This window comes from Lethenteron reissneri, chromosome 21, assembly GCF_015708825.2.
Source record: "Lethenteron reissneri isolate LAM-NWPU_2019-01 chromosome 21, ASM1570882v1, whole genome shotgun sequence".
Lineage (NCBI taxonomy): Eukaryota > Metazoa > Chordata > Hyperoartia > Petromyzontiformes > Petromyzontidae > Lethenteron > Lethenteron reissneri.
The window spans coordinates 8652719-8678092 of record NC_083799.1 but is presented as its reverse complement, the minus strand read 5'-3'; the positions used below and the strand labels follow the sequence as shown (position 1 = coordinate 8678092).

At 46.4% G+C, this 25374-nt stretch overlaps 1 protein-coding gene across 1 annotated transcript; it reads right to left on the bottom strand.

Moving 5' to 3' along the window:
• Window positions 1-1391: 1391 nt before the first annotated feature.
• LOC133345177 (serine/threonine-protein kinase 17B-like) lies at window positions 1392-23834 on the bottom strand. Its single transcript, XM_061555722.1, has 8 exons — window positions 23649-23834; window positions 22180-22485; window positions 13948-14160; window positions 6849-6993; window positions 5756-5882; window positions 5570-5618; window positions 5014-5193; window positions 1392-4021 (listed from the first exon to the last, which is right to left on the bottom strand). The coding sequence occupies exons 2-8, from the start codon at window positions 22272-22274 to the stop codon at window positions 3322-3324; spliced, it is 1509 nt and encodes a 502-aa protein (XP_061411706.1). The 5' UTR covers window positions 22275-22485; window positions 23649-23834; the 3' UTR covers window positions 1392-3321.
• Between the last annotated feature and the right edge of the window lie 1540 nt (window positions 23835-25374).

Below are 25374 nucleotides of genomic sequence, written 5' to 3'. Positions count from 1 at the left end.
GGTCGGTGTCCGAAGGTCATTGTCTGGCCAAAGGTCACGCTCCGTCGTCGTCGCCGCGTGTTGGGTGACGAAACGCAGCCAATAGAAATAGTTATATTTTATTTGTCATGATAATTAGTTCACCTACGATCCCACTGACCTCAGACCTATATCCTCCAAAACCCCCTTCTTCTTTCAAGAATACTGTAGAGTACAAAAAAAGTTGGTAAAAATCAACGACTCTCCTTCATCGATGCCGATAACATTTTGAACTACAACCAATCGTGGTTTAGGTCATGATGCTGCCATTACTAACACCAATCGATTACTTCAACTCAGCTCTTGAATTAAAAATATGCTTTGTGGGACCGTTTTCCTGGACCTTTCCCAAGCAGTCAACTGTGGATCACACTATAACTCTTAAATATCTCTCTCCTCACAACATTCCAAGGTTCAAATCGTATTAATAGAACACAGACATCGTGACACAGCGGCAACATCTCCCCTTTCACTCGTGTTACTAAAGGGGGTTCCTCGAGGATATTTTTGCCATTGGTCCCTTGCTGTTCTCCATCTATGTCAATAACCTTGGTTCACGATATGGCTTGATTCTCACTTGCAGATGTAATTCATCCTGAATTGTTTCATCGAGAGCTCCATGTGACTTTGTGAGTGTTCACCTGTTGTTTGTTCTGCAGGGGGATTATCAGTTGGGAGCCAGTTTCCAGAACATTACTCTAAAAATATTTCCACTATGTCAGCCAGGTTTGTGCATACTGGCTCCCATCCCATACAGATGACCTGGACAATAATTACTGGAATTAAAAGAGCTATAATGTAAAGAATGCTGGATTGCTGCCATTCTACTCGTCAATGTCACCACGAACAGCAATTCATCTACGGTACTTGCAATGGCAAGAAATGACCCCAATAACTTATCCATTGAAATTAAATTACATTTGAGAGTCTGGGTCTTAATTGTTTTTCCCATCAGGACAATTCATCTTTAGCTTACATTTTTCAAAATCATCATCAGCCATTATCAATCCACTAGTGGATGAAGACCCCCCACCCCAAACCATGGCTAAATGCTTTAGGCATTTAAATACTGTACTGAACCAGTGATCCAATAAAAATTATTGTCCATCTAACAAGGCATGTACTCTTTCCTTCTCCCGCACCTCAGATTAGCACGGTTGGCTACGTACGGTGCGAAAAAAAGTTTAACATACAAACTTACTGCATAATATAAACCGGTAAGCTGATGATTTATTTTATGTTCTGACAATTCATTTTTACAGTAAATAGTACATGCCCCATATGGTATAAAATAATTGCAACCCATCTGAAGTCTTGTTTGCCATCAACATTATCATCAAGCTCACAATAAATTCAGGATCCAAGGGGATGAATATCATAAAAGAGAAGTTTAAGCTTTTATTAGTAACATGAAACGACACAAATAATCCTGACGTAGCAAAATAAACGTAAAATCTTGATAAATGAAGTGGACAGCTCAGTGGAATTTGGGTCCGTGACTCGCGGCAGGTTTTCTCAAACCCTTGGGGTCATTGGAGCTCGCGATGTGAAATGTGGCTGTTACGTCATAACGGATTGATAAAACGCAGGTCCGCTGAATCATTGCAGCCACCTCTGTAACAGCCAATCTCAGAATACAAAAGCTTCATCACACGCGACAATCAGATTCTTATGTGATTGGGAAGGTGTTCAGCCAAGTACATTCATACACTTTTTTAAATATAAGGCACCAAAAATAGTTTGTCAGTATTTGTCTGATTTTCAAATTGACATGTTTTTACAGAGCAATCACTTCATAAACCACGAATTTGTTATAAGGAATAAATTACTGTATTTGTATTCGAAGGCACAGAATATAAAAAAATGAATGCTGTCTTTATGCATCAAATGCTCTAACATTGCACGAAATAAATGTACGAGTTCACTAAACATCAGCTCTCTTTGGGGAAAATATAAATGTGACTGTTAACAGGTTTTATTCAAGACGATACAAGTCATAGTAAAATTATAAAAAGCATTTTTTAAATATAAGTTATTCTGATTTTGGAGGAGTTATTTCAAAGAGGTATCGTTGTTTTTAAATCCACTGATCATTTGAAATTTGCCTACTCTAAATTAAATAACACACCTGGCCTGCCCATCTCGACCCATGTGTTTCTATTGACAAAGAGCCTGGTTTGAAAGTCTCTTTCACTGAGATTATACCGGCATGTCAATAATGGCCTAAAAATGGAAACAGACCTCAGTCCAGCTTTATACATCGCAACTAATCAGCAGCAAGACATCATTTACACTCACCTGCACGCACACACACACGCGCACACAATGAAGCCTTACCATCAGTGTTTAAATAAGTGTGATTACACAACACAGGATAAAAACATTGGTTTATATAGTGCATATGTAACTATATACAAAGTTGACCATCTATAAGCAATCTCTGGGAATAAAGTTTACACCATTCTATTTATGCACACGCACGCACGCACACACACACAAGCTCCAGCACCCACACGCGAAAACACACAAAATACAAATGTATGCGCCATAAGCCAACGGATGTTAACATTTCACAGGACTACATCCAAGGTGGGAGGAGAGGCAGGGGATTAATACAAAACACCTCTACGATTAAAATAGAATACTCAAAAGTAGATTTATACATAAGTAGTAAATTGGATGCAGAATGTTCCATTTTACACGAAGGGGGTTTTGTAATGCTATAACGTCGACCCCCCACCCTGGGCAGCCTCAATAACATCCATTATTCCTATAACCTCATACGGTGCACATTCCTGCGCTTCACTTGTCGAAGCCAGTGTTAACATCTCGGTGGCGATCGAGTGAGCACTGGCGTTGCGACTTTCCACACTGCACTCCTCCACCGAATGCTCAATGCTAAGCGCTGTGTCGGGGTCTCAATTTGGACAAGCCCCCACCTCGTATAGAGGTGCCAAAAACCGTGGAATCTGAGGGCTGATTGTGCAGGCAAAGCCCTGTCTGTGTTGCATGCCTCAACTTTATGCCGGCTCCCAGATGTCTGGGAACACAATGGAGTGGAAAAAAACACAAAAGCATTGCATGCAAGGAGGAAAAGCTGCTGGTAAATTCCCGTCTGTCTATTGGGGTGTTTACATTTCCTTTGTCTTGGGCCTCCAAAGCCAAAAACAAATGTAAAATAAAAACCTAAAGCACTGCTGTCATTGCCTCAGAAACGCATACACCTGGAACACAGCTGGGACGCGAGAATCTACCAAACGATCCTGCAGTTTGAATTACAGACCAAATGTCACGGGGCCACCATCAGCACACCAGCTTCTTCTGCATCTCCGGGATGATGGCGTATGCCTCCTCGGCTTGAAAGCAGTTCGTGGCGGCCACAGCATCTGTCGCCTTTTTAGCAAACTCCACGTCCACCTGCCGGCACTGGCCCAACGGGAACGGCGGCACGAGCACGCTGCACTCTCCAGCGGCTGACGGCGACGTCGGCCGTGGCGACAACGCCAGATCCCAGGATGCCGCAACGCAGGCCAAGTCCCGCCCGTGTCCCCGCTGCTCCCGCGCTTGCTCAAGCTCCTCCATTCGCCCGGCGCCATCCACCAGATTTTCCATCCAGCCGGGCAAGACCCCGTGTGCGCACGGCAGCTCCGAGTCATCTTCCGCGTCGGACGCGGCCGTGTCGCACGCAGAGTCCTGCTCCTGCTCCGAGGGGGAGGCGCAGCACGGGACAACACCGGGGTCGCGGTGGTCGTTGTCGTGGTGGTGGGCGACGCGCACCTCGTGAGGCTCCGGTGTGCTGCCGCCGCTCACACCGCTGCCGATGGCCTCGTCGGCATCAAAGCCGATGGCGCTGTCCTCCACCTCGTCGGCCTTGGGCTCAGCGAGGAGGTAGGACGAGTCGTCCTCGCGGGGCCGCGACGGGGTTCCGTCGAGGCAGGTCCCCACCGGCGCCGGCGCACTCAGCCACGGGTGTCTCAGGCAGTGATCCGCCGTGGCTCGTCGACTGTGAGCGCCAAAGTAAAAAATGTCAAGAGTGTCTCCAGCAGCGTAATTGTACGTTATGAATACAATTATTTACTGCCCTTTGCCAATGCACTGTTGGTGAAGGGCCGCCCCCCCCCCCCACGCCGTATCTGTGGTCGGGTTTATTTGAGCATATTTCACCAGGCCAGTCAGCCTGGTGAAAGGGGGGTGGGGGGCCAAGACCAGTTCTGCTGTCACTTGCCACGGATGTTCGCTGTGGCTGGGAATCTAACTCGGTTCACCGGGTTCTTCACGCCACCCCATAAACATATACCGCAGATAAAAAAATGCTATCTCATAATTCAAAATAACCATTGGGGTCGTCGTGGAGAATATAAATATAAAAATTGTTAAGCAGACAATGTCTTTGCATATATATATCTCTCCTGGTGAGACACTGCAATTGTACACTCCTCGAAGGCCCTGGGGCTGATGGCTCGTGTAATAAATACTATACTTTATGTTGAGAAACAGATATATGACGGAGACATTGCCTATCTATATTTTTTATCATCTAAATAAAAATGTATTTCAAATTGACTTCATGCTTATAACAAGCTTGAAGCAGTGCTCATCCCAGTTGGGAGCCCAGAATTCGTGTTTGGAAACACTACATTCCAATTATGGGGGCCAGTCTAATCAGAAGCAACCACTTTTATATTCTCCAAAAGCGGTTCTTGTTCTGATAACCGTAGAGGGAAGACGGGCCGAGTCGACCACCGACCGGAACTTAATTGTGGGGAACAAGCGTCTGGCCTAAAATAGCATTTGGTTTAATAAATAAAAATCTGGTAAATTAAACGCACACCGACGCATTCCTTTTCCTACCACCAGCTTTGCGGTGAAAGTGAGTGTTGCCACCTCGGGGCTAGGGGGGTGTTTCAGGTGACAGCTCCTCCCCAGTTCTGCCCCCCCCTCCACTGCCCCCCAACTCCACCGCCCACCACCCCCCCCATGATGCGTGCCACTCACTGGGGTGCCTTGACAAGCAGCTGCTGGATGAAGGCGACTGCCTGCACGGAGACGCCCTCAAACACCTCCGGCTCGTAGCTCACGTTAAGCTGGGAGACGTTGAGGAAAGTCTCCTGCTTGTCCTCGCCCAGGAAGGGCGACTCCCCCGTCAGCATGACGTATGCCAGCACGCCGACACTCCTGTGAACGAGCGGACCACGCACGACGCGTGAATGTGCAGCCCTGCAATGGCCTGCTCACGCACGCTGCTGACAGAAGGGGACTCCACGAGAGGCAGCCTTGAGAGAGAGTCTCTTTATAGGGTGTGTTGCCGTACTCGTCCATGCTGCACATAAAAATTCATAGCAGCAAAATAATGACAATAATCTAAACACATGTCAATTCTCAATGTGGAGGGAAAAACTGGAGAACCGGAAGACCCGGCTCTTCGCAAGCACCTATTTCGATTGGTGCTTGCACACATTTCTAGGTGCTTGTGTCATGGCTATGTCATTCATCAGAAGTTTGAAATAAGCAGTTATGGAAATGTCAGTAATAAGCCAGCAGCACTGCTCACCACATATCCGTAGCCTTGCTGATGGGCTCGTAGTTCAGCACTTCGGGAGCTGAAATACAGAGAGAAACAGAATAAGTTAACACCCGTTCATCTCCAATCCTGTCACGAACATCTGGTCAGCTACCATGGTAAAGCCTCGCATCATGCATGCTGCACGCAAGCGGGGGAGATCCCACGTGCCCGTACCAACATATTCTGGAGTTCCCATGATCTCGCGCAGCTCCTCCGCGGAGTTCACGCGCCGCGACAGCCCGAAGTCCACGATCTTGATGTCGCCCAGTGGGGATGCGCTGGTCAGCAGGATATTCTGAGGCTGTCGCGACAACGAGAGGCATTGGGCATAGATGTCGATCAGTGAGGCGTGGTGGGGAAATGCAGAGGTGAGTGCGAGTAAAATGTGCGACTGAATGGAAGGGAAGATAATCATTACAATAATTACCAATGTATATCCCACTAACGAGCATGCTGCGGTGCTCGTCTCTATTAGTGGAAATTGAGTCGGTGGTAAAAAAAAAAAATCACCAATGGCGAATGCCAGCCACTCTACAGAAAAATCACGGTTGACTTGTCATTTTCTTGATAACTAGCCTTTTGCCCGTCCAAGGACGGGTGTATTGCATTCGTAAGGCCGCGGTGACAGACTTATTTCGTTTAAAGGTTATAATCCCTTGTTCATCATGACGTCCTTTTTACTTCTATGTCTCAATAGCGTTACGGAGATCGCGTGAGGCGAGGGTTCTGCCTTTGTAGTGAGGGTTGTAAGTTGACGCTGAGGAGGGGGGATGAGGCACCTCGCCCCCCCATGTGGAGTGACGTCACCCGCTAATTATTATTAATGGAGGGGGGTCCATGTGGAGGACGTAACCTGTTCATGATTATTAATGAGGGGGGCTGGTCGACGTGGAGTGACGACATGCGCGGGACACACAGACATTCTTGGCTCATTATAGTATAGTAAATAGAGAGATTTGAACTCCTGCTCTTAAGATCATGAGCTGTGCGTTCGAGCCAGTCCCGCCCGGCTAGTTTTACAAATAAAAAAAGGTGTCATCACGTCTACTAATTTCCAACTATGTCCTCATGGTAGACGACGTGAATATGAGATGTTGAAATCTTTCATTATATATTCTTTGTATGCATACATTTCCAGCCCGGGTGAAATTTTGGAAATCGTTCGGAACCTCGACGCTGTCGTTCCCCTACTGACAAGCGTCTCTTTGTGGACAAGGCAGGCCCGCCGCTGAGTAGGACGGGGGGCCGGATGAGGCGGGGGGGGCACCTTGAGATCGAGGTGTACAACGTCGTTGCGGTGCAGGAAGGCTACGCCCTCCAGGATCTGCCTCATGAGGCGCCGCACGTCGCCCTCCGTGAAGGCGTCCTCGCCCTCGGCCACGCACTGGTTGAAGATCTCGCCCCCAACCGCACTGGAACCGTGGCAGGCACAGCACGCACATGGAGGCTGTTTAAACATCACGCTCGGCACGGAGACCCTCGCCCCCAATGGACTATGAGGCGGTGTCTTAAATATGTAGGATTCTAATGAGCAGTTCACTCCTCGGATCAGATGTCTTATTGGACTTTGCCGATTTCATGAATCTTACGGCGATATTACTTCGGAAAAATGTTTTCGTAGTTGTGCTGTACGGCCCCACCGACTGCCGTGGTTGTCGTCAGTTTGTCCCTGCGGGTACTTGGGCTCGATGGCCGACGTTTCGCTCCATGGGCTGGGAGCTTTTCCAAGAATTTGCGTGAAATGTCAGACTTAGCTCTGAACAACACGTAGTAACAACCCAACAACAAATCTGAGCACTTTACAGACATATTTGCAAAATCAATAATATCGTAAAAGAGAGCAGGATATGCGTAGTGCTTTTTGTAAAAAAATATTCTCAGAGCTATGCAGGAATGTGCTGACATTTTGGCCAAATTTACCACGAACATAAAACGTCCCCATGGGTACACTTAAAGGTCCTTCGCTGAACAATGCAGCCTCATCTGCAGATGAACATTGTTTTTGTTTTGTGCATTCCATTATAAAAAAAATGTACACCACTTAGCGAGGATTTACTCTAGACCCTCAGTTCCAACAAGAACAATGCAGAACTTGTAAACAGAATGTGGGAAGAGGAAATATTTTTGAGTAGTTTTTTTATGTTGCTGCAAACGTTGAGGATATATTGTATGGTTTTCCTTGCCTGGGACCTGAAGTGCTGCTTTGTATTATGTTACCATGAGTTAAACTTCAAAAGTCTGTCATAAATTTACAGCTATTCATTTAGAGCTTAGAGAGCACGAAAACATTTATCCTTTCACAAGAATGACTCGTGGCTACCGCCAACAGTAAGACTGCCACATTTTTGTCATTTTGCATTCTTATTAATTGGTAGGAGCACTCCTTGGATGGCATAGGCACAATTCAAGAACTCTATTGTACAACATAAAATAATCATGGATTAAAAGTAACAAAGAAACACAAAACAAAACCAGCTGGAATACACAGAGGTCAGTCAAAATTCCTCACTGGCAATAGGAGGGTTGCACGCACTCGGTAAACAGGGAGACAGAGCCAAGACAATCGCACAAACACGGCGCTGCAGGTGGGAGAGGGAAGCAAAACAAGTTGAGCTGGGGGCAGGTGGCCTCTGACTAGAAGAAAACAAAAATGAAAAACTGGAACAGAAAGCAGACAGAAGTCTGCCGCCAGCTTTTCTCTCGCACTCAATGGATTTTTTCCTGCCATTGTCGCTGCCGTGGTCCAGACGCCACTTGTGAGCCCAGCCCTACCTGTGGCCCTACTCACTGTTTGTGTCCCGTTGTCAAGTCTCTGGAAAAATTTTGCAAAGGCAAACCATCTTCTCAGCATAGTGGTCATGAGGCTCTTGGGAGAATGACTGAGCCACTCAAGGCACCCAAGCCCTGATCATCTCAGCAGTGACCGCTTGAGCATGCTGGAAATTATATTTGCATTATACAATTCTGAACGCCATTGTCACAGCCTTATTATTTAAATAATTATTCAATTTATTTTTTAAAAAAATAGTTTTTTTTTTGTCATTTTATGAAAAGTTAAACATTCAGATGTTATACTGAGCACTGCTTTGGGTCTTTGACTCGTACTGCTCAGTCTGACATTGCCATTTTTAGATAAACCTAAGAAACTCGAGATATATAGCCCTTGACTTAAGTGAATAAAAAATTACTACTACATTTATGGACTATGGCATGCAGCTCAGTTTGCTGAACTTGGAAACTCTTGAGCAAATTGAATTAATCAGAAATAGTAAGAAAAACATACGGAGAACATTCATGCACCTCCGATTAGCATGGTTGGCTACATACAGTGCGAAAGAAGTTCAACGTACATATATAAATGCACAGGGCACGCAATATACACTTGCCTATGACCAGAATTCCTGCCATTGCGTGATTCGGCACTTAGGATTATCACTCCTGCCCGTGTTTATTTGAACGACCCGACGGGGCATCAGGAACAAAAATCTACGCGAATACTGAAATGCATCCTACGGACAACCTGGAGCATGAAGGGTGTTGCTCTTCATTCACATTCACGTAGTACAGCAGGGCATGCGCCTCACAGTGCATTCTCTAAATAGATGGGTACACGCGGTGGCCAGGGTCGCCCCAGAGGACAGAGTGCCGAGCCACCACCGCTGACATTGTGGGTTCAAATCTGATTAAACAGAGCTTTAAGTGTGGCCAGTTTGATCGTCTCAGCCATGTGACCAATGACTGCACAAATGTCAAGAATATTAATTGTAGTTTTGCATTCTCTTTGGCAAAATGTCAGCTCTGCCATGCAACAAACACATCTCAAAGCACACCCTGTGTTTTGTGGGTGTGCGGAGTATGTAAAGGGTAAAAAGGACAATTGAAGGATCGTTCCATACACCGTTCTTTGACAAATGGGGCACCGCTGCTCTGAGATTTCCACATGGATTCTTCATCCCGTGCCGTGATTCTGACAGCAAAATTTAGATCACTTGATAAAGACCCCAAAAAAGTGATTAATTCAAGTATATAGACATAGCAAAATAGTACGTGCACTCTAAATGTGTGCAGTCATTAAGTTGTGTGGCACACATCCTTGTGTGCACGTGCAGTAAATACAAATATAGATTATTTGATTATCATAAATACATTATTTTCTTAATGTCAAATAGCATGTAAATTATTCTAAAGAGAGGAAAGGCATGTGCAAGTATTTTAATTTAATAATCTTGCAAAAATAGCATAATATATTGCAATGTGTGCATGTTATACACACGTATACACTGTATATAGTGTATTAGAAATATGTACTGTAAAATGGCCAGGTGCCTCAATTGGAAGGCTGTGAATTCAAACCCTGATTGTGATGGACTCGGCTCATCATCCCTTTGGGGTTGACAATATGAGTACTACTTTATGGGAAATGTAACAATGTTTATCCTTTGTAGCGTATCCCCCCTGCCATGGGAACATTGAATTTACACCACTGGCTCATGGCTGAAATGGAAGATGAGCAGCACCTCAATGCCCATTTTAGCACCAAATCACTTTCCACTTGACTGTATAAAATAGCATTCTTCCTGAAGGCAGCCAGTTAGTTATCTTTGTGCGTCGTGCCCACCCACGCACAGTGCACAAAGAAAAGTTTATCCACGTCTGTCCGCTGCCAAGTTAATAATAATATTCACAATAAAGACGAGTAAGATAACAACACAGGCCAGCGTTATAAGGAAAAACGAAAGGTCGTCCTGCAGCCGTGGAAGCCTTCCTGGAGCAGGGCCACCGCCGGGGTCTGCTGCTGTTAGCGATCGCTTTACGAGCCTCGCCTCACGAGCGAGAGAGAGGGTGACCCCGCCAACGCAGACAGCGTCGGCTCCCGCCGACACCCATTGTTACGATTGGCAGAGACATAGGCGAAGCTGCGTGCTTTCGAATGCGAGCGTTTTGGGACTTTGGCCAGCAAATGTTTGGTGATGATGGACGAGTGCGGAATAATGACCAAAATTATCCGTTTAATCCAATAGATTCCGGCGGGAACTAGTGCTGTTAGAGAGCACCTTTTGAGGTCAGCAGACCCCATATAAGGCATTTTAGTGACCAGTAACATGCATGCCCCTAACCACCTTTATTGCTGATTGTGACACTCTGCACCCAGATATTCATTTTATTCCAACGCAAGTTCTTCGGTCGTCCGAGTTTCGGTTATCGTGTGTGCCGAGGTCGCACCTCCGTTCAATTGGTGACCCGGGGGGCCTTTTCCCATGTTGCCCCCAAGATGTGGAATTCACTTCCATCGAATATTCGATCTACTGAGTCCCTCGGATTATTTAAATCTCGCCTTAAGACATTTTTTTTTTCTTAAAGGCCCTTTCTCCTGATTAATTTGGTTATGTGTTTCGGGAGTGTGGGAGAGGGGGGGTATTTGTATCTGTGGTTAAATCATGAGCCTGCGTGCTTTTATTAGGTTTTAGAATTGCGCGAGTTATTTATTTACTTGCTTTTAGCTCTCTGCAGCGCCTTGCAACCTCTGGGTGAAAGGTGCTTTATAAGTGTAAATTATCAGATACTATTTGTTACAGATATGAATGGCCAAAATGTTGGTTGCAAGGATCGTAGCTCAGTGTATTGGCTAATCATCGTTCCGCCAGAAGGTAGTAGTAATGAAAAAACAGCACTAACAACAGCACCAACTGACATTCGAAGCTCCTGTGTGTTTGTTGCTGCGTTTTATATTACTTCAAAATTTTCCACATGAGCTGTGTGAAGGTTCCGCACAGGTACACTATAATAACTCCCTCTTCCCAGAAGATGGATGAGCACATAAAAATATATACCACATTTACAGCCATCAATCCCTCAGAGGCCACAATATCTCGATTGATTCATGCCCAGTGAGATTTAATGTGCCCATGAGCCAATATAATGAGTTTTCTCAGTTGCCATTGAATTATGGTCAAATTGGAGGAAAATACGTTTTTGCGACTTTATGCCGTGGCAGTACGTATATATAATGTGCGCTCGTTTAATTTTAAAACATTTTTGAAGTAGGCAGCAGACCCAAAGCCAAGGAAACAGAAGTGCGCACGCCGCTTTTCAGCACGTGGCTTTGATAAATCATAAAAGGACAACGAAAAAATCCTTCCACGTCTTAAGACCATTTCAGCCACGAGCCTGCCAACTGCACTTGCCATCTGTGTGCCACTATTTTACCCGCTCAATACAATATACTTAAGGAGCCGAGCATATGGTGTAATCCAACTCGGCCTTTGCGAGCGGTCTGGAAGACGCCAATTAAATGCCTACAAAATTCACCCAGATTTCATTACGGAACACATTTCATTTTATTTCCTATGAAACTTGGACTGTTAAGTAGTTCAGAAAAAGTGGTTGGAACCACACACCAAATATGCCTGTGCCACATGCAGTGAGCCTGCGGAAAGCCTGTAAAATACCAAAGAATACTGACTTAAAGCTTTTGTGACTGCAGGAATTCATACTCTTTGGGTCTTTCAGTAAAGTCACGTAGATAGAAAAATAATACAAGTTGAAGGTACCCCAATGGGTTCTCCCTTATCTCCAGTGGTAGCCAATGTTTTCATGGGAAAATTTGAGACAAATGCCATCCTACGTCCTTCCTTATGGAAGAGAAACGTAGATGACACGTTCGTCATCTGGCCACATGGCCTGCCATCTCTGAACCAATTCTTCAACCACTTCAATTCCATACATCCAGCCATCAAATTCACCATGGAGGTGAAAAAGCATGGCAAGTATTCTTGGATGTTTTAATCGAAAAAAGACCAGATGGCTCATTGGGACACTGTCTACAGGAAAGCCACCCACACGGATGCCTATCTAAAACATGACTCCCACCACCATCCAGCCCAGAAAAATTCCCTCAACAAAACTCTACACCATAGGGTTCGTTGCATTTCTGACTATCACCACCTAGCCAGTGAACTGGAGCACGTACACCAAGCCCTCAAGATGAATGGATATTCGGATTGCACAATCCGTAAAGCTGTCACCCCAACCGTTGGGAGAGAACCACCTGAGGACCCAATCAAAACCATCACCTTGCCATACATAGCAGGGGTCACCAAAAATATTTCCAAAATCATGAGCAAACACAAGATTCCGGTCCGTTTCAAAACAGTACATAAAATTCGTGATCTGATCCCGTATGTGAAGGATGTGATCCCTGACATGCAATACCCCGACGTCTACAAACTAAGCTGTGTCTGCGGCAGTAGCTACATTGGGGAAACTAAGAGACATGTCTCAGACCGTGTTCGCGAACACAAGGCGGTTCGGAAACATGGTAGGACCAACACCTCTGCCGTGGCTGATCATTGTTTTAATGCTGTGGGCACACATGAAATAGATTTCTCCAAGACGAAGGTACTATGCAAACCCACTGGCTATCAACAAAAATATTTGTTCATGAAGCCATCCAGATATATAGACACAGACACAATTTCAACTGAGAAGATGGAAACAAACGGAGCAATCATTGGAAGGACGTTATTAACCAGGTAAAGTCAAAACTGGCTGTGATGCTTCCATCCTACCTGCCTATATTAGCAGTTATTTCCGACTCTCTGAGTTACATTACCTTGTGAAATGTCTTTACATTAACAGGCTACATGTCTCACTAACAAAGCTGCTGCTCCTTTTTCCTCGATGCGGTGGTGGCGCTCGTTGTATAATAGGCTGAATGTGTCTCATTAACACAGCCGCTGCTGCAGGAACCGTCTCACATTGACATGCTAATCTCTAATCTCGAGCAATACAATGGCTTCTTCAGCACCGTAACCGTGGGGTTACATTAACAGATTGACATGCTAATCTCTAGTAATACAATGGCCGAGGTATACCTAGCTCTGCGATCTTACATTTCCTTGCAAATTCCATCTCTAGCCCCGCTCACTTACCCTTGGATTGTACCCATCTTAAACCTATATAACCTTTGGCTGCAGTAGCTCTCTCGCTATATTTCTTCCTCCCTCAGCAGTCCGCCAGCTGTATTTTTCCACCTGAAGACGATTGCTCGTGTTGCAATCGAAACGTCGTGATTATTTAAAATTGTATTATTTTTCTATCTACATGACTTTACCGAAAGACCCAAAGAGTTTCCCAAAGAATGTAACTTATTTGAAGGAAACAAATACTGTACAAAGTATTCCTAAAGAACACCTCTTAATTTCCCACAAAAATGTGAGAACCTATGCCAAGATCTCCCAAGAGTTGGGACATCCCGTAAGACTTGTGCAAAGCGGGCATGGCCGACGCCTGTTGAAATATGGGCAAATGCCCCCACGCTTGGACACGGGCTCCGGTAGCTGGCGGTCAGTGGATGAGCGACTCACTACTCGAGGACGAGGATGATCTCAGTGGGGGTCTCGAAGGCATCGTGCAGGTCGATGATGTGTGGGCAGCTGCGCGCCGCCTCCAGTATCGCCATCTCATGGGTCACGTCGGCCCGGCAGTCCTGCCCCTTGCGCCGCTTGCGGAGGAACTTGGCGGCAAACTCGATTCCCGTGGCCACTTCGACGCAGCGCCGCACCACCGCGAATTTGCCCCTGGGGAGAAGGGCAAACACCGCACACGCACAATGCCGGGGTCACACAGGGCAGTAGTGGGGGATTTCTTCACAACTGCAACAAATTATTGGCGGTTCGATGAATTGTGGCAATTTATGGTTTTGGTTTGATTCGGTCATCATATTTGTACACCGTGGTGAATGGTACACCTCTAATGGCTGCAAGGGTGAAGTGGATTCATGACATAAATAAATTATTATTGATTGTTACACACTATTCAATACATGTATTATGCATTGAATTAAAATAGCATCCATTTTCAATGATTGCCAATTCAACTCCTAGGGGGCAATAAACGTATTGTGAAATAATAATAATAAATAATCAGCGTAATTTTTCTGAAAAAGCCTCAAGTCTTCAAGAGACGTCTTGAGGGGGGTTGTACTTTGTGAGGTTTGGACAATTCATTTATTGACTCTTTTTTGTTGTTATGTTTTGAAACACGAATGCTCAGAGGAAGCCTACGCATACTAAGACAGGAAGGGCGATGCGCAAGTACAATTTCTGAGACACAATTGACCTATCCCCCAGCTGGGGGTGGAGAGGGAAGCCGTGGTAACAACAAAAAAAAATCCTGAGTCAGCCAAGACGGACAATTTGCCAACAGGCGAAATCTCATTGTTAGCTTTTCAAAAGTGGCAATGTCCACACATGTGCAACACATTAATAATGTGTTGGGACTTATAAGTTCTAAATGTAGCAGAGCTCTGCTTTGGGGACCATTTAGAAATGTAAATGGCCAAACGCTGCATGCTGCTCGCGCATCGGAGAAAGGAGTCCAACTGCACGTTTTACAGAACTTGTTAAACTGTATCCCCCAGGAATCAATGTTTATCTAGTGTATCAAATAATGTTAGGAGCTGCATTCGCCATCTGGTAAAAACAGACGAAATACCTCACCCAGGCAATGTCCCATTTACGATGGAGACAGAAACATTTTCACCCAAAAAAATTTGACAAAATTTAACATTTGGCAAGCCGTGCAATGGAACGTGCACCTACAATTGGCGTAAAGTCACAAGTTTCACTAAAAGTCGAAGGGGGAGAGGGGTTAGTACTAAATTACACTTTTATTTTACCAGGTAAGGCTCACTAAGCAAAATCGTTTTTTCAGAAGCAATCTGGTTACAAATGATAGCTCAACGAAGTGGCTTATCATGTGGAAATTAATATTAGCCAAATACTCTAAACGCTTGTTTCTAAATGTGGAGGGGAAAACCGGAGGATCCGGAGAAAAATCCACGCAACCACAGGCAATGGCGGAGCCAGGATTTTCAGGTAGGGGGAGCAACCCCTTCAGCAATGAAAAATGTTAGTTGTTAGTAAATAAGGACTTGTTCCTTGCTTTTTTATCCAACGTGTGTGCGGCGATGGCGCAGCCATCGATCGAGGGTCGAATTCGAACCGTGTGTGATCGGCATCGCGCTCGCTTCAGGGAAATCGTGCACTGTATACGCAATTGGGCACAATGCTGAGTCACTTATAACTGCTTTGCTGTTACTTATTGCCAATTATGGACTCAGACTATGTCCTATCATCTCATAGAGTCCCTGGCACGTAATAATATGCTACACAGTGGCAGTGGGGGTTGCAAAATGCCAATTTATTAATAATAAACCCCAATGATCCGATCGAAATTAAGGATTTCGATCGGATCATTGGGGGGGCATGTGCCACCCCCCCCCCCCCCCCCCCACTGGCTCTGCTAGTGACCACAGGGAGAACATGTAAACTCCAAATTTACAGGCATTAGGGTCAGGATTGAACCCGCGACTTCCTTGCATACCAGGCGAGGTAGTAAACATCTCGCCACCGCAGCACCCAAATACGTTGTTCTGGAACTGTTTTAACCACACTTTCATGGTGCACAGACAAATATATGTTAAGTGTTCAGACAACGGGCAGTTTCTATTGCACTGTACATGCTTGCTGGGGCTAAATGCCTCTTGGCGGATGAATCTGAAGGAAGCCTGTCTAGGACAAGCAGACTAAAAAGCAATCCACGGTGTGCATAATGTAATGACCGACTTCCGTGACATGTCGTGTAGAGGGTACTACTTTTTATTTCCCACACTGGGCACAACACAGGCCAACACTTATTCTTCTCACTCTGAGTACAACAATTAGATATTAACGTCTCTATTGGCTACACACAGCCAATCACTCGGCGTGGTCCCACCGCCCTCACTCGGCTACGCCGCTGGCTCGCGACGTGACAATGATGGCGATGGAAACCCCGCAGGAGATCTTCCACGTGGCCGGACGACAGAGAGATGTCGGCGAGCAGCGACGCAGCCAGGACCCAAGAACCCACACACGAACCCCGAGCCCCGAGTCCGCTCCCCCTTATATCCCCCCAGGCGTGACTCGGTCCCGTGGCTAGGCCCCGCCTCCAGCCACGCCCTTCTCGTAGAGCCTTCGAGCAAGTTCCTGGAGTATCTCGGCTAACCCCACCTGTTACCCTTGCCCCAGATACCTCTCCTTTTACGATTAGTTGTTGATTTAACCGTGCTCGTACCCGTGATTTCCTTTCCTGGCCAGCAGGTGTCACTCTGTCATTACACATACAATACATGGTGTGCGTATACGAGTACAGTGAATGGTACGCACGGTGTCCGTGGCAGTATGCATTGCATGTCCGTCACATGCCACTCATCCATCGGCGTGTTGCGTCATTTGTCGTGTTTTATTTCCGTGGAACCACTGATGCGAGGCGTCGTGCGCTGGTGTGCTATATATTCCCGGTCAATGAGTGACATCTTGACTGGTTCTGCAACTCCCCCCCCCCACTCCACCATCACTTCACCAAACCGCTCCGTGTGGTCAAGCAACCCCCACAACTGACACAGACATGAGGCAGCTTTCATCTAACAGTTTACTGACAAAGGGCTATAAATTGTTATTATTCATCATTATTACTTGCGCTAGGAGGCAATGTTTCAGCGTGCACCTGAGATCCGAACAATCCATTCCCAGCCATGCAAATGTCAGGATGACATCATGTGATGAGTGGCATCATTAAGCGATTATAGGAGGGAGAGGGCCAGCCGAGGAGCATGGCTAATTACACCATTTACAGGCGCTAACTGCATATTTGTGTGGGTATCGTGGGCAGCAGACATTCCAGAAATCCGCAGCACCACCAGTTCTAAAATAATTTCTGATACACTTATAATGCACCTCGAAAACTTGCGATCGTCGAATTTGCATCTGGATGTAACTTCACAAAAAAGAGCAACTCACTGCCTAAACACAATAAGAAAGCAGTGTAGGATTGCAAATTTGCACATTCTAATCCAACGTACGTGTTTGGTCGATAAAGACTACATTTTCTACTGTGTTAAAAATGTCCAGCATTCTCTACACACAATATTTCCGTATAAAATTCACCAGGAGCCTTTCAAAACATCAGTTTACATAGCATAAATCTAACTGTAGCTTAACTGTATTTGTCCTTTGGCAGTGTACATTGAAGTGTGTATTCTAAGTGACCCGAGCTTGGAATGTACTTTAAAGGACTAGAAAAGTCTACATTTACCCTCTAGGTTCATAGCCCGCATAGTGTCAACAGAGCCAGGCTTTGCACCATCAATCGCCTCCATTGATACTTTTATCAGCAGAGTGACACGGTGGACCACCACAAATGCAGTCACGCAACCTGGGTTTGATATCTGCACACAACAGGTTACCGATTGCCCCTGTGCTTCATTACTTTCCCACTTCCCTTAGGTCCTCGACTTGACTGTGCCTGTATGCATGCCCCATCGAAACTAAAAAAGCACCTCCAGCTCCGCAACTCCTCTTCCAGGCTGCCACACGCCTCGACAATAATATCCACACTCCCGCACTTGTCCACTCTAAACCCCCCCCACCCCCAACGGGATCCATGCAAACACAGAGGGCAGAGGCACGCAAACACAGAGGGCAGAGGCACGCATCTCTCTAATTTGCTTTGCCCAATGAGCCTGCACAATTATTGCAATTATCTCACCGCTGCCGCCGCCGCCACCACTCCTCCTCTGCCGCCAATTTGAGCAGTTTTGTTTTCAACGTCCTGTCATGAGCTGTGGGGGCTCAAGGGCCGCAGGAATTGTCGGGCTGGCTGGCTGGCCAGCTGGCCAGACGGGCATATGGGTGAGCAGGAGGGTGTGAGCAGAATGTCGAGCGGGGGCACTCATTTAGAGGCACTGCACACCCATCCCCCCTTTCGTCACTTCCACAGGCACTGCTGCTGCACCGCACGGCTGTCTGCGCTGCTCGTGGTCACAGGGGACAGATTGATGAGGGGGGTGAGTCGGGGTCAGGATGCACGGTGGAAGCAGGAACACCCGAGTTATATCCTGGGACCTCATGTCTCCGAGACCCTCTAAAAACACCTTTGTTTTAGGTTGTTTTCAAACTTGCAGGAATAATTGCGCAGATGAGCACATGCCATGCACATGCCATATTTATTTAAATTCCTGCCTTTTTTAAGCTCCAGTTGTACTTGATGAATATTGACATTAAGGGTAAAATTTACTATGATTACTCTCAACTGCAGATTTACTGGGTTTATGTGCCTGCGGCATAAATGTACACCGTGCAAACATAACTGCGCTGCTGTCACGAGGTGATTAATAGTCCTCTGGGAGATGCCATATGGAACTGCTTAAAGTTGCCTCCAACTTTATGTTCTATAACTCGAGTACATCCACCACATCTGTGATGCACATTGTAAATGAGGCAAGGACACCTACTGGGGAATAGCAAAGGTTAATGAATCGTTATGTTGCTTTAGAGCCAGTAAATTATCTTATTTTCATCTCCGCTTAGCAAGAGTTAGAAGTTTCATTTGACGAGAACACAAAACCACTGAAGAAAAATGGCCAGAAAAACAATGAAAGCTACGTGACAAGTTCATCGCATGGCATCAGCATACCATTTTTGACATAACAGCCTTAAATCATGCCCATATCCACTTAATTTCGTTTGCCACCCACTACAGCCTGTAAATCAGATACAGGGAGGGACATGTGCCATTAATTCACTGGGTAGGAACCAGTCTGCACAAAAGGTAAATTTACAACCCGGATCGTGAATCATGTTGAGTTGTGTCCGGTGTGGCATCGGTAAAGGTAGTGCCATGAGATGAAGCACACGTGTTCCGGTTTCTGGCGCCGAGGTAAGAGCAGGAGTAAACTGCAACCATCCAAACAGCCAATATTCACTTGCCGTTGGGGCACAGGCTGTTAGAGAATATCTATGAAGGCCGGCACGGAAAGGAGTGGTGTGGTCAGGACCAGACCCGGCCACCTTTGTCTCTCCAATTTTGATTGTTATGCACTGCACCAGGTACCCATTTAAGGCCGAGTTGACCTAAGGGTGGCCCAGGACCAATTCATATACTACATGCCCACGATATTTGTCATGGTTGGGAAACAACTCAGGTCATAGGTTTGTAGTGCAGTGCATTCACTATTGCACCAATGCTCCCCAACAAACACTCACCACACGGAAAATGGCATTGCCATCACTACTGCCCCATCTCAGCAAATCCTACCATTCCTATTTTTTCTTTAAACAATGACCTTTTCCGCTGCAGTCCTGTGGGTCAGTGAACGTGCATTAGCTTCCAGAAATGTTGTCCAGGAAGATAAAGAAACACATATTTTTACACACGAGCGTGACAGCTCCAGGAGCTGAGCTGTGGCCCAAAAATACCAGGTTCGCCTGTCACCTCACCCTTTCCTCAATAACAAAATGTGTGCCACCCACTACTCACGCTGAAAGGAGGACATTGCGCTTCTTTAGCCGATTTCTCTTATTTCATCCAGATACTCTCCAACGAGTAAGGCGAAATATTTGTATGTTGAACTTCTTTCACACCGTATGTAGCCAACCGTGTTAATCGGAGGTGCAGGGTGAGGACAACTAAACACAAAAAGCAGTAAAAAATCAGTAGAAAATGTACCCATACAACCAGTACATACGGCACTCACAAACTATACATTTAACACAGTACCTTCTTATGAACTCGTGAAATGGGCTAAGTAATAGGGGATGGGTTTTTAGGGGACCCAAGTGGGGCCTGCTCAAACAGTCCCCAGCCACTTTTCACTGGTAAAAAGTTGTAAACTGGTAAAATAACTTTCCTTGCCCTAATCCGAGTGTTCCTCCCACATTGTGGGGGTTACAGGCACAGGCGGTTTCCTTGTGGTAGCAGGTCTTGCTAAATGGAGAGGCCACCACTTTCCATACAAGTGACACCAAGGATAGTGACTGAAGATACAAAGTTTTGTATTAAATCGTAAAGTAAAAAAAAACGTTGTAGTTGCAGTAGCACACAGTATCACAAATATCCCTTTTAATTACTAATAATGGTCATTTACAAACACGACTGTCTCTACAGTCACTGCGAGTGGTGTCCAGTCTGTCTGTAACACATGGATAATACGATCAACGTTCGATATACCACGTTATAACAAACCACTCGCAGACATGGAAGAAAGTTCACTCTTGAGGGGATGCACTATAATAGGTTTCATGACAATTAGAAATGGGCCTCTGAAGAAACACATATGGACATTATTAATGCAACGCCGTTGTATGTAAATATACGTACGATCACTCAAATGCCAACGAGCAAACGGGGAGAGTGATATCTAGATCGAGTTAACATTTTGACATTACATCGGTCAGTCAGAGGCAGAAGAGAGGAGAAATGGCTCGGAGCGAAGACTTGAACAGGGAGGGGGAAGGGAGTCCCCGCAGCATGGATACCAAAACAATTTTCCTGCTTCCTCGCAACAACTCACTACTATGTATGCGTGAGCACGTCTCAATTTTAGTAATTGGTAACTCATTAAAACAGTGATTTCATTAGCTGTGTGAGGCATCACGTTTAAGCTCAATTCAAAGTTGGAATGTGTCACGGTGACTGGATTGTAATGATTTGCAGAATGTTGCTTGGGTGTGCACACGCACACTCGCAGTAGTACTCAAGCGCAATGTCGAAGTCAAAAAATACAAGCCGCAACAGGGATGCACGTTTGCCACTGGATCTCAAAAAGAAAATTACAAAGTGGGAGCCTGCATCCACATTTAAAGCTTTGTTACAGTAGCAGCTTGTGAACTCCTGACAGCAATAAACAACTTTTTGACTCACTGCTGCCAATAAGCGACTGCTCAATTTTCCACTCAGAAATACGAGTCATTGAAGTGAGGGTACACGTGAGGAAGAGACAGTTCCCAAGTTGGCAGTAGTAGCTACGTGCCACCCGATTACATAGATAGCTGTGTCTGACAGGCTGTTTATTTTCCAGGGAGTTTATTTTGACATGTAATCGAGACAACACAGTGGGTCGGACAGAAACACACGCAGGGAGGCGTGGAGTGAGTGGCTGTATCCCACTGCAGGTGTGACACCAAACACCTGGAGAGTTGCTGAACCACCAACCCCAATAATTTGAGTCCCACACATCCGCAGACTCAACAAACAAGTATGTTTTGGGTAACGAGTAAAGTGGATAACGTAACGGAAATCCGAAGCAGCTGCGTGTCGACCTTGTCAATAGCGTACAAACACATGGACACTGATAGAACGTTCAGACTAAAGTGAAGATGAGTAGTAGGACGGAGGGGATAGTGGTGATGATGATGGTGGTATAGTAATGGTAGTCATTATGATGATGGTGAGATTATTGATGAGCATAGTAATTAATGATCGTGATGACAATAGTGGTGGTAGTGAAAATGATGATGGTAGTAATTATAAAGTGGTGGCGGTAGTGATGATTATGATCATGTAAAAGTAGCGATTACGATGATAGCGGTTGTGGTGGTCGCCGTAACGTTAACAACAACAATGATAATTATGTTGATGACAGTGGTGGTAGGCAAGCGCAGACAATAAAATACGTTTAACTTCTTTCGCGCCGTACGTAGCCAACCGTACGAATCATCAACATCACCACCACCACCACCACCACTCGTCACCCACGTCGTTGCAAGTACACCAACCTGCCCAGTTCGTTGCCCACCACGGTGTAGAAGCTGGCGAAGGGCTCCTTGCGGATGCGTGTCTGCACGTCGAGCAGCATGCCGAGGCGGTTCATCTTCGACCTTCGCCTCCCTCCACCTCCTCGTCGTCTTCGTCTTTCCCCCCTCCACAAATCCACCACCCACCGCAAAGCCCCGCGCACGGGGAAACGCCGGGTCCGCGGCGGAGATTCACTCGGGTGTACGTCCCGCAGATTGTGGAGCAGCCCAGGAGGGTAAGAGGGGAGGGGAATAGGAGAGTCCGGAGAGAAGGGCTGGGTCTGTGGTCTGTGGGAGAAGAGGGGAGGGAGAGACGGAGGGAGTTTACGGCCCAGACCAAAACACCGCAGTCCCGAATACCGTAATTTTCTCGCACTTAACCCGCATACAACCCCCAGATGCATATACCCCGCAAAAATAGCGTTTTGTGTAAAACAAATTTCAGATAGCCCGCACCTCCATATACCCCGCAGGGTCTTGTTCTGTATGTAAAAAGTGGTATACCCCGCGGGTTATATGAAAATTCGGTACTCCCTAGCGCCACGTGTGGTCTGTGTGGGGAGCGGTAGTGGTGTAGCGGGTTAGAGGCACGGGTTCGATTACCGCTCACGGAATCATCTGAACCGGTCCCTCCCCCCACCCCCTAGATCGACTCGGCCTCAAATGAGTACCCGGTGCGATGTGTAGTAAACATCGCAGCTGGGGAGACAAAGGCGGTCGGGCGTGGTACTGGCCACCCCCCACCCCCTCGTGAGCCGTGAGCCGTGTGCCCTTCGTAGGTGGTGCTGCTGCTGCTCGCTAACAGCACTTGCCCCAACACTCTGTTGAGGCTACCCGGGGCATCTTTGTCTTTGGGATAGCGGTGGTCTCTGAAGGCAGCGACAGTCGAGGCTCTCTCTAGAATCCTCCCCCAGGTCGACTCAGCCTTAAACGAGCACGGAGTTACACAGAGTACACACAAAGTACACAAAGTTCACACAAAGTACACACAAAGTCCACGCCTGGAAGCAGTGAAGCCCGCGTTGTGAACGTGGAAGCGAGATATGCACACAACTCCCGAACAAAAGCAACGCCACGACAGCCGACACAGGTACCCCAGAGGACAGCCCTGTCAGTCTGAATACAGCTGTGAAGACCACAAAGAGGAACAACTTCACCGCGGGAACTCAGAAGTGGCTCTGTTGGTGCCCTCTGAACACGAAACGGGCTTCACTGAGAGTTACATTTTTCGTCTCGTGTAACGGCACTCGTAGCACGAAAAAGAGGATTTTTTCGCGTGTTTAATTAAGAGTAAACATTTGTTTAATAGTCTATGGTTCTTTCGGTAAAGTCACGTAGGTGGAAATAAAATAAAATAAATAAAATGTAAAAAGCCTCGCAAGGGGAGGAAAAAAACAACTCGCGCTCGCCCGAAACCGCGACCCGGCGCCTGCTGCTGCTGCTGCTGCTACCTCCTCGTCGCTTGCCGATGCTGTCGCTGCTGCTGCTGTTGTTGCTGCTGCTCGATGACACGAGCAGAGAGAGGGGGTTCGTCCCGTTGCGTGGAGTGCGGAGAACACGGCCACTCGAGCTGTGGTGGTGGGTGACGAGGTGACGACTCCGAAGTGCGGCAGGGCGAGGAGAGCCATCAGCTGATGATTGAAACTGCCCGGGGGGGGGGTGGGGTAGGATGGGTTGTAGTTTCCGAACGCACCCTAGCGTTTGCCCCTCCCTCCTAACCACGCCCCTCCCTTCTAGCCACGCCCCTCCCTTCTAGCCACGCCCCTCCCTTCTAACCACGCCCCTCCATTCTAGCCACGCCCCTCCCTTCTAGCCACGCCCCTCCCTCCTAGCCACGCCCCCCGAGTTTGAGGAGGTTGGGGTTTCCGAACGCCCCATTCCGCGAGCTGCCAGAGCATTGGAGAGCGGTGGTTGTCAACAAAATGAGACTCATACTCTTCGGTTTTTTCGATAAAGTCACGTAGGTAAAAATACATAATGTTTTTAAATAACTTAAATCACGACGTTTCAGAGGCAACACAGCGTCGTGATTTAATTGATTTATTTTCATTTATTATTATTTTTTTACCTACGTGAATTTACCGAATGAATCATTGCAGTCACGAAAGCTTCAAATCTAGAAACAATGAGACTCCTCCAGTCAAGTTGATGGACTTTTTAGTCAGGGGCGACATAGGGGCCGGGCTTGAGGAGTCTCGTCTGCGAGCGTTGATGTTGGTCATCGATATGACAACAGCCATTGGCACAAATAATAATAATCGAATAGAAATCGAAGCGAGAACGACTGCCACGTGAAGTGCGCAAATATTTCCCAATATTGCCCTATACTCGTTGGTAAAGTCACGTAGGTATGAAATAAAATAATTTCTACCTACGTGACTTTACCGAAAGAACCAAAGAGTATGGATTCCTGCAGTCACGAAAGCTTCAAGTCAAGATTAATACCTGACCCTGTTAAATAACTTTTAAATATATATTAATTTCACGGGTTCTGCATTGGAATATGGGGTCAAACGGACTTTTGTTTTGCAAGGAGGATACATCCAGAATACCTGCAGAAAACGCCACGCATACGAGGGGATAACTCAAAAGGTCTGCACAAAAAGTCCACAGAAGCCCGCCCCACTTGCTGTGAACTCACAGAACATTGTGATCTGTCTGTGGTCCACCAACCCCGCTTCCAAAGTGCGACGTCACGGGCCTGAGACGCCCGTGGTGGTAGCCGGCTAGACTTGTGTTTTTTTGTGGTCGACTGCAGATCTGGGTCCCTTTACAACGTTCATGGCCATCAAATATGATGCCTCCCGAAGGTGGGAAACCCCCTACAAGCCACGCCCAGAAAGACGTGGCTGATGGTAGTTGCCATTCAGCTCCACCCATCAACTCCCGGTTCAGTGGCACATACCCCGCCTATAACTATTTCCCGTATTATCCTATTCGTCGAGTAATCGAACCAATAATAATCGGTAGCATAATCGGCTACATAATTGGATATACCGCGTCCGAGTGAGCTGCAGATAATAGTGACTTTTAGCAGCGTCGTGATAATAATAAAACGAATTTTAAAAAATTGTATTGGACATGTAGTAGATATTTATACAACTGCAAGTCCTTTTAGAGAGCTGTACGCTGCTATTAGTGAAAACAGCAGCGAGGGTTATTATAAGCGCCCTATGA

What these genes read in the sequence shown, in the direction of transcription:
- LOC133345177 (XM_061555722.1), bottom strand. Translation starts at nt 22,274, where the DNA reads ATGAACCGCCTCGGCATGCTGCTCGACGTGCAGACACGCATCCGCAAG. An exon ending in GTGGGCAACGAACTGGGCAG is followed by an intron (nt 14,161 to 22,179) that starts GTTGGTGTACTT and finishes CCTTCTCCCCAG; the next exon opens with GGGCAAATTCGCGGTGGTGC. An exon ending in ATCATCCTCGTCCTCGAGTA is followed by an intron (nt 6,994 to 13,947) that starts GTGAGTCGCTCA and finishes CCACGGTTCCAG; the next exon opens with TGCGGTTGGGGGCGAGATCT.